General features: G+C 38.2%; 1 protein-coding gene across 5 annotated transcripts in view; it reads left to right on the plus strand.

Annotated features, from left to right (window-relative positions):
• LOC124622415 (protein KTI12 homolog) overlaps positions 1-16686 on the plus strand; it is a 30972-nt gene that overhangs the window by 775 nt on the left and 13511 nt on the right. For 3 of the 5 annotated variants that reach the window (XM_047148106.1, XM_047148108.1, XM_047148105.1), the window contains 4 exons: positions 2787-2838; positions 12130-12182; positions 13709-13998; positions 15811-15873. In XM_047148106.1, coding sequence (XP_047004062.1) covers positions 2787-2838; positions 12130-12182; positions 13709-13998; positions 15811-15873 — 458 coding nt within the window. The remainder of the gene's footprint in view (positions 1-2786; positions 2839-12129; positions 12183-13708; positions 13999-15810; positions 15874-16686) is intronic. The other 2 variants (XM_047148109.1, XM_047148107.1) reach the window with 2 other exon arrangements.

The raw sequence follows: 16686 nt of genomic DNA on the forward strand, positions 1-16686 counted from the left end.
TTCTTTTATTTAGCACAGAACTAATTTACGTTCAGTATTGCACCACCTGATAATAGCGACAAAAGGGAAGTAAACAAGAAATACTTTCAGGCTATATTACAGAAACACCAAGAAGCACTTTCGTATGAAATGGGAACACTAATTTATTTAAGTGAGCACAAATAGACCATGCCAGAAACACTTTTTCTACTCGAAACCATTCCTTGCTTTTGATACTATCAGTACGTATCTTGATCTTCTATCTGCCCTCCTGAGAATGTTTGTTTCCGTTGAAGCACGAGGGGAAAATAGCACACACCAGAAAATATTCTCACTCACAAATAAAAACAGCTGAACACAAGTGGAAATATTACACATAAGTTGGTTTCATAAGATTGTGCCTCTGCTACAAATTGCTTTTAGTAGTTGATCAACCACCAGCCATATGTAAGTCTTTGTTATAATGGATTGCTTGCTCCCATCAAAATTATTTCATATGATCTCTGATTCTGACTTCACCTCATGTACATGCTGCATTATTTTTAAGGGGTGTTTTAACTAGGCGACAGGTAGAGGTCACAAGTGGTGATTGGGATCAGTGCAAAACTTTTCTTTTTACCAGTAATTGGAAGTGCTTCACACTCTTTGATTGTGGATGTTGCAGCAGTGCTGTATCCAAGCCTGTGATTGCCACAATGCAGGCTGTTTTTTCATAGTGCTTCCTGATCTTATTGAAACATGCAACATAACGTAGTTTTCCTATCCTTCAGTTGTGATGAGGAAGTGTTCCAGTGAGTCAGTTTACTGCACCTACAGACTCTCTGAACATGAAATAGCATTTACAAAAGCAAACTGTCTGATCTTATTATGCTTCTACATGGGTGACTGTTGGTCGGCTAATTAAAAACACTGTAACAGAGGCACTTGGCAGAAGAATTTGCTACCACTGCCCTTCAGTATGCTGGAAAAGAATTCTAGTTACTTATGGGTCTCCATTTACTTGACACTTCCCTAGACTAGTTGGCTAATGGTTGTTTTAAAGCAAAACTCGTTGGTGGAGGTGGAAGTCATCTTGCACTTCATATGTGACTAGAATGATGAGATATTCCACAATTACATAATGTTTCTGCACATCTGGAGAATTCAGTTTTTCAGAGATTGTTCTTGCCACACGTTCAAATTGTATAATTGCATACAAAAGGCGTTAAAAAATGTATCCCATGTTCTTACAGGAGACAGTAATTCTGTAAATATATATCCTGAAAGAAATATTTGTTGAGGTACAGGGATTTCTTTCATATAATTGCCATGTGTCTGGTGACACTACAGGAGGTGCTCCTTGCTGGGACCATTCATTCTTATGCATCTTTCAACCCTTTCTCTCAAAGACTCGCAAACTTGTGTAGGCACACCTTTATGTGGTTATATGCCCAAGTCAGCCGCATGTTGTAGCTACATGTACGCGTATTACTTTTGTAGTAATCACTGATCACACCTAACTTCCTTATAAATGTAACAGTGGACTGCAAATCTTCAATTTTCTTCCACAGCATATGACTGGTGAACTGAATTGACAGATTCATTTCAGAACCAACACTGCATGAGCACAAAGACGAAGCAAACTGGCCAGAGCACAAACAAAATTAATGATCACACATACTTATCCCATGTGCTCATCCGTGGAAATCCCACCACCTTCTACAAGTCCAGTATACTACTGACACAGCATAATCCAACATTGCTAGTACATCTAAACAATACAATGCATGTAAAATGTCATGTTGTCCTAACATGACTGCATCACATTTCAATGCCGATGGCTATTTACCAGAAGCTCAAGCTGAGGCTGTTCCATTGTGCATAAACTACTGTCATTTTCTTTCAGGTAAGATGACATTCCTTAATACTGTGGATAATTTGCCACACTAAATTTGGTGATAAACAGCACCTGTTAATTTTCCCATTACAGTTTTTGGTTCAGTGACTATGTCAATAGCAGTTCTTGCCCGCACATTGATGATACTAATGTGAATCTCATGGCTTGCTTCTGTGATTGCTCAAGGATTTTCATATGCTTGTTTGTTATGGTAATTTGATACCCTACTGTATCTGAATCCCACCTCATCTGTAAATAAAATGCTGCCTGTGAATTGCAGATCTTCAGTGACTGATATTAGAATCAGTTGACAGTATTGTAATCATGCGTAACGGCCTTTTGACCTGAGAACTTGTACATATTGAAAATAATTTGAATGAAGTAAATATTTAAGCAGTATTTACCATACAAGAGTGTGATTTTGTCTTCAGCAGCGCCATTTATTGACACACTTGTTTCAGGTGACTATTCTATTCATTGCAACACTTGCTCCTCCATATCCAACATGCAGACTGAGTGAGGTGTGCTATGAAACCTTGTTCTTGTTATGAATGACCCCGTACATGAAAGTCACTGGAACAACCAGTTGAATATTTTTCAGATGGAATATGGTGTCGAGGATGCCATTTGGCATCTCTTGACACTGTTTGCTAATGATGGCAGATTACCATGTCTTTCATTTCTTGAGTGGAGGACTAAGCACGAGGACAAAAATAGACCAATATAAAATGAGCAATGAACGTCTACAGAAAGACAGCCTACACCAGTACACATTTCCATATATCTACATCTATACTCTGCAAACCACCGTGATTTTTATTTAAAATTCTGTTTATTGATTGCAAGTAGTGTGATATGTGTGTAGTGTGTCTTGATCGCACATTCAGTGAAAGCGAAAGCTCTATGATTTGATAATTTGCCTTGATTGCAGATTCAGCGAAAGAAAAAGCACTTCGTGGTGCAATCAAATCGGAAGTGCAAAGGTAAGGAAGATTTTATCTTCATTGCTCATTTGGGGTCGACAGAAGCATCCGATCCCACGCGTCGGCTTTGACCCGTGACGTAAGGGTGTTGTCGTGTGTGACGTCATGATGGCGCGGAGTTTGGTTTGAGTATGGCTGTCTCCAGTTCTGTTTTATCTTATTTTATTTACTTTCCTGATCTGTTCGTTCTATCTCGTGAGATTTTTTTTTTTAATTTAAAAACACTTATTACTTATTTTAATTATCTGTTTCCTCCAATTTCTGTTTTAGTTTATTATATTTATCTTTCTGATCTGTTCGTTCCATCCCGTGAGATTTTTTTTTTTTTAAAAAAGACAAAAAATACTAATCAGCTACTGAAGCATCTTTATCTTCTATGGGTTGCAGGGGTTACGACGCCTGGGGAGGTGGGTGGGTATTCATGCATGGCTGTCTTCACTTACACGTTGTAGCTACGCTAGGCGTATAAATTTGTTTATATTTAGTTTACCCCCCACCCAAAACACCCCATTTTCCGCGCTTGTCCCGTTAGTGTCATTAGGCTTCTTGTGGAAAGTGTGTGTGTTTGTTTTTGTTTCCGCCATATTTGTGACGTCATGGGTCAAAGCAGACGGGTGGGATCGGACGCTTCTGTATTTCCCTCTTTTGTTTATATGTTTATGTTGCTGCTGATAGTAATTATAATGTAATTTATAACTTCAGTAGTGGAAAAAAGTTAGGCTACTGTAGATATTAGACGTCCCTTGCATTATCAAACTGTCAGTAGGCCTATATTATCACAAGTTGTAAGAATAGAATTTTGAATTTGCATTTAAAATTTGAGCTAGACATTAATTTTTAGATTTTTTAGTGTCTACGATTGCCTTTATTAATATTTTCTCTGTATCCTGCCAGGTGTCGGCAAATTTCCTGACTGTAGCAACCTTATTTAAGGGATGGTGGAAGAGGTAGCAACTGTCACATCTTCCGTGTTTCTTCTAGCCTACGTGTCAGTGATAAATGACTTTGCTCTATCATGCAATCCCTGAAAAACTACAACAATAAGGTCTCCTAGACTTTCCTATACCACAACTATGACAGTAATCTTGTCCACAAACAAATCATTGGCTGTGTCGCCCTCTATATCTCCAAGCAGTGTGGCTCCTACTTCCAGAAAAGTTGGAAGCCTCCTGTTCATTTCTGTTACCACCTAGGCCTTAAGTGCTACAGTAGGTTACTTTGTCAGGTCTACATCTTTCTCAAGTTAAACCCATAAATGAGATGACCTCACCCTCACCAATCAGTTTCACTTTCATTCTAATGTCAACAACAGCAATTGGCTACTGGCAAACCATGGTCCATATTGACCATGAAAGGCTGAATAATGGACCGCCAAAAAATATTTTCAAACTTTAATTTGTGATTCAATTGAAATTCAGGAGACAGTTGTCTCACTTTGTGAATGCCAGTCCTTTAACTGAGGTAATAGCACAACTGTGTTGCAGGTGCACAAACTTTTTAGAGTGAGCTTGTAAATCTGCCATACGTCAGCATGATGACATTATACTTAAACTCAGCAACACTGTCAGTTGGTCATCCAGCGACTAATTAGTCATGTGTTACTGAGGGCCACACACTTCTGTTGGAGAGCAGAGCATGCTCGAGCAGACGTCTGTGCGGTATACGGGTGCTCAAGCTACATTTCACATCACAGATGTTGAAATAAAGCAAAATTTAACAGACTTAATTCTGGCAAGTGTCTGTGCACATCAGCTTGAGCATCTGTTTTGATGCTCTCGGAGACTAGGGTTAAGTTAGTTTATTTTTTACTTTATTTCAATGTCAGCAGTGTTGAAATTTATTTGGTACTGAAAACTGCACTGCTCTGATATCCGCGAGTGACCTTCAGTCATTGAAAGTGTATATTGTTTTGTGGATGGTAGTGGGCTGCCTGCCAGGAGGGATGATAGTGGGCCGACATTCATGTTGCAATTTCGTGCAATGTGATCTTTCGCTCATTTATGTTGTTAATGATGTGCTAATGATGCTTTGTGTATCAGGCAATACAAGTCCTAAGAAGTGTAAATTTGACAGTGACAGCCTGTGTGGACTGAATGTTGTTGTTTTACACTGTCTGATAGGACTAGCGCTGTTTCAGTTTGCCCTGCATGAAAGAAAATTATCCGTAATGTTAAAATTGTTAGTGTAAAGACACCCTATGAAACAACTCATTAGCAGCTGCATAAAGACTTTCTCCGTGACATTGCAGCCCGTAATGATAAACTTCAGGCATATTTAACATTTTACAGAGAAAGCTCAGTGCACGAGTCAGCTAGGAAAATCTACAGAATCAGAAGTGCTTGTGTGCTGAAAGCTCGACAAGAACCAGAAGCCATTTTCAGACTTCGAGATAGTTAAAGAATGTATGATTTAAGTGGACATGGTCACTTTTTTAAGAAGAAGAAGAAGAAGAAGAAGAAAAGAACGAGGAGTAGGGAGAAAATATCATTTGAATGTTTCAAGTTATTCCATTGTATGCAAGAAACAACACAAGAACAACAGAAATTTTGGCTGCTGACAACTAAAGTAGCTTTCTCAAATTTTACAGAAAGTTTCTTCCTATGCCACTGCTCTTGGTGAATTAATGTCAATGTTTGTAAGATTTTTTACTTTGGAAGCAAAGTATTTAGGAATGAACTGTTAGTATTATTGCTAATTAAAGACAAGACTGATGGCGACACTATGTTTTGATGAATTCATGACAGAATCAAATGTTAGTCATGATAAAATGGTTTCCCTTTCAACACAAAGGGCTTCAGTGATGATTTGCAGTGAAAAGGTCTTGATAAAGAGAAACATGAATAAGGATGTCGTTTTACCATTTTTTCAGCACTTAAGTTCACCAGATAGCCCTTTATGGCAAACTCAGTAGTATGTCAAAAGGCATAACGGACAGTTTGGTTAAGTTGAACAGTCTCATTAGGTTTTTCAGTACAGGAAGTTAAAGGTGTTTTTGTCTGATTGTGATTCAATGCATTCTGACTTATTGTAATACAATGATGTTACATCTACAGCGAATAAAGGAACAAGTAACCTTGTCCTTGGAAAACTTGGATACCCAGGAAGCAAACAAAATGCATTATGCTAGCTTGAATTTCCTGAAAGACATTCAGAAATATTTTAAAGCACTCAACACAGAATAACAAGGAAAAGGAAAGTCGGTATTTGATCTGACACAAAGTGTGTCTACTCTCTGTTGCAAGCTGGATACCGTTGAAAAAGATATTAGAAATCAAGAATTTATTCATTTTCCAACAATACTTCAGCATAAAAAGAAGTATTCCAAAATAGATACTACAGTATTCTTAAGTTTTGTATCAGACCTTCAGTAGGAATTTTCAGAAAGATTCCAAGACTTTGCAGAAATAGAGAAGCTCTCATAATTCTTAAAATGACCATATGAAGTTTCTCCAGTGGCAGAATGGACTGATTTATGGATGACAATCTTATTACTTTGCCGAAGGCAATGATAAGTTTGTTGTAAATCATTCGCTACAGTTCAAAAGGAACAACGGTGTGCATAATTACAATATCTGAAGGAAAAATGATGTTAATTACTCCTCACTAATGTTGTCTTTAGTACAAAAAGGGGTGCACAATGCTTCAACAAAACTTTTTGATATATCTTAGAAATGTTCAGAATGTAACCGTTTGTATGAATTAATTTGCAAAATAGTCCATCGAACATGTAACTAAGTAAGTTTCCACTTCTTTATATTCTTAATTGCATTATTCCTTCCCTTTGCTTTTTTAATTGCTCTCTCTCTCTCTCTCTCTCTCTCTCTCTCTCTCTCTCTTTCTTCTTCTTTTTTTAATATATATATATATATATATATATATATATATATATATATATATATATATATATATATATATATACACACACACACACACTGTAGCTGTTATCTCCCTTCCCCCTCGCAGCCCTTTCAGCCTAGTGTCAGAGTGACCTGTAGACCTCCACCTCTACCTTTCCCAACCAGTTCCACTGTATGCCCTGAAGAAGGCACATATAGTTTTGAAAACTGGTGTTGGTTTAGTAGTTTCCATTGACAGTGATGGGAATTACCTGTCTTGGGAGTAAATTATGTGGCAGATAATGGGAGGTGTCTCATTTGGGTGGTGGTCATGATATATTTAAGAACAGGAAAGTACACAATGAGAAGTTAGAAGTGGTAATGGTAGGACATGCAATTATACCATATTGTACGAAATTGGGAGAGAGAATCCAGTAAGTGAGAGCCAAATGAGGAACTGTGTGAAGATTATGGTCTAGAATAGGGCCAGTGGCATACTTACATGTTTTATGCAGGAAAGTTTTCAGCACTTACCTTGAGGTACGATGAGGACAAAAGAAGGGCTGTCAGCTGTTTGTGTTAAGCAGCCAATGAGAAAGCAGCAGGCAGACAACATGTTTTGAAGTAATACATGCAGAAGAAAGTGTGAAACTGCTGGAAACAGGGATTATAAATGTAATTGCTCTTTGTTCAAGTTAGTTATTTAAACTGTGCTAGTATCTGAAAACCAAGGACACTGTCACAACCCATGATATATTCAAAAAAGCAGTGAAATATTTCTCTGCTCTGTGTTGCTACGCAATTGATATGCATGAACTCATAGAGTAAGTGGTTCAATGTTTTCTAATTAAATCATGGGAGGAGGTAGGTGGATCAATGTTCATTAATATATTGAGCATGCAACTCTATTTTTAATAAACATTGATCCAAATAGCTTCCCCAGAATAGAATTAAAAAGCATTTATCCACTTACTGAAACATGCACCTTTTGCTGCAATTCCAAATGATTCTATCCACACAAACCTCTGAGTCCGAGTCATTTCACCACCAAATCTGATACATGTTAGTGTCCACAGTTAATCCATAAACATGTACCAAAAGATAATGTTGCTGTGCAGAACTAAATTACTTAAATCAATCCACTTTATAGCGCTCATTGCCATAATCACGAAGTATTTCTCTTGAAACTCACTAATACAGTAAAAAACAATAAAGAAGACAATGGTTTCAATTTCAGCGCTAAAAATACATTACCTCTCTTCTTGCTTCTCATTGATTATGTCAAATAATCATCCCATTGGCTACACAAAACTGACATTGCCAGCCTTTGAGCAATAAATAAGCATGACTGTGACAGCCATTGGCCCTGATTTAGATTTTAAGCTTGTGCAAATCATGATAACAGAAGCAAAAGTAGGTTGCATAAGAAGAAGAAGGAAGGGAAGAAGGGTTAGATTGTCACAGAAATTAGAGGGAGGTTGAGCAGGATTAGGAATCACGAGGGAGGGGAGACAGTTATGGACAAGAGAGGTTGGATCAAGTTGGTGCTGGCTGAACACTGAACAGGCTGTGCGTGCAGAACATTTGGTGCTGGACTAGCTCCTATCTCTGGAGATTATAATTATGCGTGAGTGTCCATACAGTATGGGTGATCTTGATATATACTATGGTTATTAAGGCAATACTGCAGGTTATATTGTATCACAAAATAGTTATCTTTATTGATAGTGCCCTTTCTCATTAGCTTGAGGACTTAGTCTTTCAGAGATTGTTGCTCATATTGTCGCAGATTTTGGTACTTGATGTTAAAAGTTGGAAAGTGTATTGCCATGTGGCATATGATTCATGTTGAAGCTATGATGTTAGCAGGTAAATTAAGTTGTGTTGTATGTCATTGTCGTTCTTCGAGTTTGCAGCTCAGATGTGTCTGCACAATCCCCTCTTCCATTTAATTTTGTGAATGCGTATGACACTTCCTGGAGTATAAGGAAGGAATGCATTTCATGCATGTGTGGTTTCTCATAAATTGTTGATGTACATAGCATTCCACTTGTGATGGGAAACTGATGTGTTAATTGATGGCAGTGGCCAAGTGTGATCAATTTGTTAAATTGATATTTGAGTGTGACATCTATTGATAAAAACTGGCTTACATCTATTCATAAAAACTGACTTGATAAAAATCTAGAATAAGGCTAGTGGCATACTTGTGTGTTTTGTGCAGGAATGTTGTCAGTGCTTGCCATGAGATGTGATGGGAACAAAAGATGATATGTCAGCTGTTTGTGTTATGCAGCCAGTGTGAGAGCAGCAGGCAGACAATGTATTTTGAAGTAATACATTAAAAAGAAATGGTGAAAAATTACTTTAAACAAGGATTATAAATCTCCTTGTTTTATTTGCAGCTGTTTAAACTGTGGTAGTATCTGCAAATTAAGTACAACGTAACAGCCCATTATACAGGGTGGTCCACTGATAGTTACCGGGCCAAATGTCTCACAAAATAAGCATCAAACAAAAAACTACAAAGAACGAAACTCGTCTAGCTTGAAGGACGAAACCAGACAGCGCTGTGGTTGGCCCGATAGATGGCGCTGCCGTAGGTCAAATGGATATCAACTGCGTTTTTTAAAATAAGAACCCCCAATTTTTATTACATATTCGTGTAGTATGTAAAGAAATATGAATGTTTTAGTTGGACCACTTGTTTCGCTTTGTGGCTAGACGGCGCTGTAATAGTCACAAACGTATAAGTACATGGTATCATGTAACATTCCGCCAGTGCGGACGGTATTTGCTTCGCAATACATTACCCTTGTTAAAATGGACCGTTTACCAACTGCGGAAAAGGTCGATATCGTGTTGATGTATGGCTTTTGTGATCAAAATGCCCAACGGGCGTGTGCTATGTACTTCTCAGTACCCTGGATGACATCATCCAAGTGTCCGGACTGTTCACCGGATAGTTACGTTATTTAAGGAAGCAGGAAGTTTTGAGCCACATGTGAAACGTCAACCACAACCTGCAACAAATGATGATGCCCAAGTAGATGTTTTAGCTGCTGTCGCGGCTAATCCACACATCAGTAGCAGACAAATTGCGCAAGAATCGGGAATCTCAAAAATGTCGGTGTTGAGAATGCTACATCAAAATTGATTGTACCCATACCATATTTCTATGCACCAGGAATTGCATGGCAACCACTTTGAATGTCGTGTACAGTTCTGCCACTTGGCACAAGAGAAATTACGGGACAATGACAGATTTTTTGCATGTGTTCTATTTAGCGACGAAGCACGTTCACCGGATCTGACGTCCCCAGATTTCTTTGTGTGGGGAAAGTTGAAGGATATATGCTATCGTGATCCACCGACAACGCCTGACAACATGCGTCAGCACATTGTCAATGCATGTGTGAACGTTACGGAAGGTGAACTACTCACTATTGAGAGGAATGTCATTACACATATTGCCAAATGCATTGAGGTTGACGGACATCATTTTTAGCATTTATTGCATTAATGTGGTATTTGCAGGTAATCACACTGTAACAGCATGCGTTCTCAGCAATTATAAGTTCGCAAAGGTACATGAATCACATTGGAACAACCAAAATAAAATGTTCAAATGTTCCTATGTTCTGTATTTTAATTTAAAAAACCTATCTGTTACCGACTGTTTGTCTAAAATTGTGAGCCATATGTTTGTGACTATTAGAGCGCCATCTATCACAAAGCAAAAAAAGTGGTCCAACTAAAACATTCATATTTTTTTACTTACTACACGAATGTGTAATAAAAAATGGGGGTTCCTATTTAAAAAAAAACACAGTTGATATCCCTTTGACCTATGGCAGTGCCATCTAGTGGGCCAACCATAGCGCCAACTGGTTTCCCCCTTCAAGCTAGACAAGTTTCGTTCTTCATAGTTTTTTCGTTTAACGCTTATTTCGTGAGATATTTGGCCCACTCACGGTCAATGGACCCTCCTCTATACTCAAAAAAGCAGTGAAATATTTCTCTGCTCTGTGTTGTTATGCAATCAGTCTGCATGAGCTCACTAAGTAGATCTGTTTTTTAATTAAATCATAGGAGGAATGAAGTGGATCAGTGTTTTAATTAAATCATGGGAGAAGGGGGTGCCTCAATGTCTTAATTAAATCATTGGAGGAGGTAGGTGGATCGATGTCTAAGTAAATCATTGGAGGAGGTAGGTGGATCGATGTTTTTTATTTAAATCATGGGAGAAGGTAGGTGGCTCAGTGTTCATTAATACGTTGAATATGTAACTCTTGTTATGAATAAACATTGATCCACCTGCCTTCTTCCATGATTCATATACTCATTCATGCAAATCGATTGCGTATTCCTTTCACCATTACATTTGACACGTTTTCACGTCTGTGGAATTAATCCATGAGACATGCACCAGCATCCATCCATTTTATGGCAATCTCTGCCATAATCGCAAAATATTGCTCTTGAAACTCAACAACACACAGAAAAACAGCAAACAAGACAATGGTTTTGGTTTCGATGCTAGAAATACGTCACCTCTCTTTTCGCATCTAAGTGGTTATTTCAAAGAATCATCCCATTGACTACATGAAACTAATGTGTTGCCAATCTATGCGCATTAGTTAAATGCCACCATGACTGCTGCTGGCCCTGATCTAGACTTTAGGCAACTGGCTGAATTTCATACAGCACTGCATAGTTATTCTAGAAGTTCACTTCAGAAGATTACCTTAGTATAAATATGAGATAAGAAGATGGAATAACCCATAAACTAATAAATTTGAAGTATAATAAACTGTAAGAGCTAGCATAAATTGAATTTTTAATTAAAATCTTTGACATTTGAATGCTTTACAGTGAGAATGACTTTTATTGTTTGTTTGTATGGGGGCAGTTGTCTACAGTGTACCAGAAGTTTTACAAGTATTGCAGATTCCCAATTATTTTATTTTTTATTTTTGTGGAATGATTATATTACATAAGAATTGTGAAAAAAATGCACCCTAACTTAATGGTAAGAACTTCCCTTTGGTTCTTTGCACTTCACATTCAGTTCCAGAGATACTAGTTTTAATACTTGAAATTAAAGGCTAAAACTTTTATGTGAATGGGCAGTTCCAGGTAACTAAGTTTTATTGTTAGCCTTAACTTCAATTGCATTATATATAATTGTACCTTTTGGAGAGATACAAATTATTAGTTTCTCAAACAGAACACAGGAATCATGCAGTGATATACAGTTTCAAGGTCCCTGAGGTAACATGTGGATGCCATAAAGCATATGTACTCATTGCATGCATGTAGTCAGTTTTCACACACGCACACGCAGGCAACTGAGAATTCAGATGGGGTTCCTTATTTTTCATAAAACCAAAGGTTACTCTCCTTTGACTTTTCTCTTCTAAACAGAAAACTTTTCAAACTTATTTTTTTCTAGGTTTATAGACAAAGAATCTGTCATTATCATAGATGCTGGAAATTACATTAAAGGTAAGAAAGATTAATTAACTTTCATGAATATAAGATAAAAGTTTTGTAATTTTCACTCATTACTGAATTGTACTTGCTGTGTAGCACCATCATTTTATTTATTGTTTTTTTTCCCCTCACTTCATGAAATAGTCTGAGATGGTGATAGCAGTTCAGCTGATACAATTTTGCATAGAATATGTGTTCTTGGGTCTTAAGAATCATATACACTATGTGATCAAAAGTATCTAGACACCCCCAAAAACATACGTTTTTCATATTAGGTTCATTGTGCTTGCACCTACTGCCAGGTACTCCATATCAGCGGTCTTAGTAGTCATTGGAAATAGTGAAAAGCAGAATGGGGTGAACTGCGGAAATCATGGACTTCGAACCTGGTCACGTGATTGTGTATCACTTGTCATATGTCTGTACACGAGGTTTCCACACTTCTAAAAATCCTTAGGTCTACTGTTTCCAATGTGATAGTGAAGTGGAAATGTGAAGGGACACATACAGCGCAAAAGCGTACAGGCCGACCTTGTCTGTTGACTGGCAGAGACAGCTGACAGTTGAAGAGAGTCGTAATGCGTAATAGGCAGATATCTATCCAGGCCATCACGCAGGAATTCCAAACTGCATCAGGATCCATTGCAAGTACTATGACAGTTAGGCGGGAGGTGAGAAAATTTGTATTTCATGGTCAAACGGCTGCTCATAAGTCACACATCACGCCGGTAAATGCCAAATGACGCCTCGCTTGGTGTAAGGAGCGTAAACATTGGATGATTGAACAGTGGAAAAATGTTGTGTGGAGTGACGAATCACGGTACACAATGTGGCGATCCAATGGCAGGGTATGGGTATGGCGAATGCCCAGTGAATGTCATCAGCCAGCGTGTGTAGTGCCAACAGTAAAATTCGGCGGCAGTGGTGTTATGGTGTGGTCTTGTTTTTCATGGAGGGTGCTTGCATGCCTCTTTGTTTTGCATGGCACAATCAGAGCACAGGCCTACATTAATGTTTTAAGCACCTTCTTGCTTCCCTCTGTTGAAGAGCAACTCAGGGATGGCGATTGCATCTTTCAACACTATCGAGCACCTGTTCATAATGCATGGCCTGTAGCGGAGTGGTTATATGACACTAACATCCCTGTAATGGACTGGCCTTCACAGAGTCCTGACCTGAATCCTATAGTACACGTTTGGGGTGTTCTGGAACGCCGACTTCGTGCCAGGCCTCACTGACCGACATTGATACAGCGCAGCACTCCATGAAGAATGGGCTGCCATTCCCCATGACACCTTCCAGCACCTGACTGAACGTATGCTTGCAAGAGTGGAAGCTGTCATCAAGGTTAAGGGTGGGCTAACACCATATCGAATTCCATCATTACTGATGGAGGGCGCTGTGAACTTTTAAGTCATTTTCAGCCTGGTGTCTGGATGATTTTGATCACATAGTGTATATTCAAAATTTTTCTGTTCACTTGCAGTATGTTCATCTGAAAAATGTAATTCATGATTAACTTTTAATTTTCATTGTAGGTTATCGGTATGAACTATACTGCATCTCAAAAGGTGCAGGAACAACACAATGCACTATTCACTGTGGAGTGGATGAAGATACAGTGCACAGGTGGAATTCTAAGAGGGAATGTGGCTATAAGGAAGATGTTTTAAGAGCTTTAATCATGCGCTATGAAGCCCCAGACAGCAGAAATCGATGGGATTACCCACTCTTCACAGCACTGTTCACCGATGATTTGAATTATGATGAGATATACAGCTCATTATTTGAGAGGAAACCGCCACCACCTAATCAGTCAACGCAGTGTGTAAGTATAAATACAGACAGTAAATGATATTTTTTTGGATATAGTATATGCTGTTAATGTGTATTGTTAGTGCCATTTCTGAGTAACATTAGTTATGTGAGTGGCACATATGCTTCAACTTAGCACTGAGTTATTGTCTTTTCATTTCATATATATATTGTGATAAGAAGGAGCAAATATACTAATGCTCCTACCACAGATTTTAACTAAAATGGTCCTCAAGAATGTAGAATAAGTAAAAATATGTGATTTTTTTTTCCATTTGAAAATTAATATCAAACTTGACACTATCATTCAAATGTATATACACCGAAGTGCACAGGTTAATTCTTAGTGTATTACAGCCATGTGCCATTGAATAGAAAACAGCATTGCTGTAAATATTAAGTACATTCTGTTGCTGGTTATCCAAACCTGTTACCAGCTCTGGTGCTTACTGGCAAGTGTTTTGATTTTCAGTAGGGGTAATTTTATTGTTACTTTTGTTTCTGCCACCATGCTCAAGTTCATCCAATTGAGAAAAGTTTCAACAAAAATTGATAGGACATTATTTTAGAAATTAATTTGCATAATTTTCCCATAAAATTACAACATAGAGTAGACTCACAAAGAAAAACAAGAAGTATGTAAAGAAAGAAATTATTCCTACCAGTGAACAAATATAGATACCCAGAGGAAGGCTAACAGAACTGCCAGGTTTCGAAAGTAGTAGATTCTATACCAAGCTAATAAAAAATGGAAAAGGTTTGTGGGAATAGGCTTATTCCCTCTTTCCTGTACTACTTTGTCTTTTGTAGCCCAACTTTCAGGGAATTTTCCTACTGAAATCCTGATAGTTTTAAATGCCTGTCACCCATTTCTCTCCTATCATTAGTTTCCAAAGACAGTGTTGGTGTCATCTTTCTCAGTATGTAATTAGAAAAGATCTTCCTACCTTTACTTTATCATAGTGCAAGTTCGGAGATCCTGTAGTTCCTGAATATATATGTAATCACCTGCCACTTACATTACAGCTCATTTCTAAGTCTATTTTTTGTTGTTACATATCTGTTTATTGGAAAATGAGAAAGACAGTGAAACAACTCACTTGTGAACTCTTGAAAATAAGTTTAGTTGCTACAATACATTTTGAACTTAAGACTGAGAAGAAAACTGACCCTAACTCCAGAGAGTTACAGACAGCCATTGATTGGCCCTAGGATTTTTCCTATTAAATATGGCTTCCTTTTTGCACCTCTGGTAATGTTTTGGGCAATTGGGTAAGCGAGAAATTGCTTTGTTATTCAGAGGTAATGTTGAAGATTAGTTCCACCTTTAACCGGTTGAGTCAGCTTGCAGCCAGTCAGTAATCAAATCGAAAAGGGGCATGAGTGTCATTTACAGCTGGACCATGCCCCATAAAACACTGTGTTCTTCAAACTGCCTTTTGGGTTGAGGGCACTTAACTGTGTTCGAAGATTTCACTTGGTCTGCAGGTATATATTTTTTTATCAGTAAAAAATATGGATAATCCTGTCCACTTAAGAGATTGTCTTTTACATTAATTTTATTTTTGCCATTAAAAAAGAAGAAATACACTGGCACATGCGTGCCGCCCCCCCCCCCCCTCCCCCCCCCCCCCCCCCCCCCACACACACACACACACACACACACACACACACACACACACACACAGTGTGAATGCTAGTGGCATTCAGACATGACTATTTTAGATTTGTGTGGGGGGTGTTCACGGGCGTGTGGGTGTGGGTGTGTGCATGCACGAGTGAACATTGCCATTTACGAAGGTTGGACAATTGTCTTTTGTTTCAGGCTCCTCTTTCCTCAACAAATTTTCTGTATGAGCTGGACAAAGTGACCCAAGAGATACTATCTGTAAGTAACGATAGTTTTCCTTCATTTCTCATTTCATGCGACATGATATTATAAATAAAGTATACAAACAACTCATACTATTGTTTCATAAAAGTAGTATTGCTTGCTGTTTTCACATATAACACAACATGCTGTAAATATTTATGGAATCTGATATTTGAAGCCTTTTTCATTAAGAAAGTAACAATCAGTTATCTGAACACTTTGTCTGTCTGTCTGTCTGTCTGTCTGTCGAGAAGTGATTCATCCTACCAGATCCTTCCTTGAATTTGTGTGGAACTGATTGACAATAAATTGTTGGTATTTGCCAGTCCAACTCCCTTTCTTCACATTTGTATCTGCACTTCACAAACTGATGATAAAATGGAAATGTAAGGAAACGGAGGAATTTTAAAATATTTTTACTTATTCGGAGGTTCAAACTGTAGTAAGCTTATGAAAAGAATAATAGAAAAATGTGAAATATGAGGGGGGACCCAAAAGAAACAGGATTGTTCATCATCATCATCATCATCATCACCATTTAAGACTGATTATGCCTTTCAGCATTCAGTCTGGAGCATAGTCCCCCTTATAAAATTCCTCCATGATCCCCTATTCAGTGCTAACATTGGTGCCTCTTCTGATGTTAAGCCCATTACTTCAAAATCATTCTTAACCGAATCCAGGTACCTTCTCCTTGGTCTGCCCCGACTCCTCCTACCCTCTACTGCTGAACCCATGAGTCTCTTGGGTAACTTTGCTTCTCCCATGTGTGTAACATGACCCCACCATCTAAGCCTGTTCGTCCTGACTGCTGCATCTATAGAGTTC

The sequence above is a fragment of the Schistocerca americana genome, chromosome 7 (genome assembly GCF_021461395.2).
Source record: "Schistocerca americana isolate TAMUIC-IGC-003095 chromosome 7, iqSchAmer2.1, whole genome shotgun sequence".
NCBI lineage: Eukaryota > Metazoa > Arthropoda > Insecta > Orthoptera > Acrididae > Schistocerca > Schistocerca americana.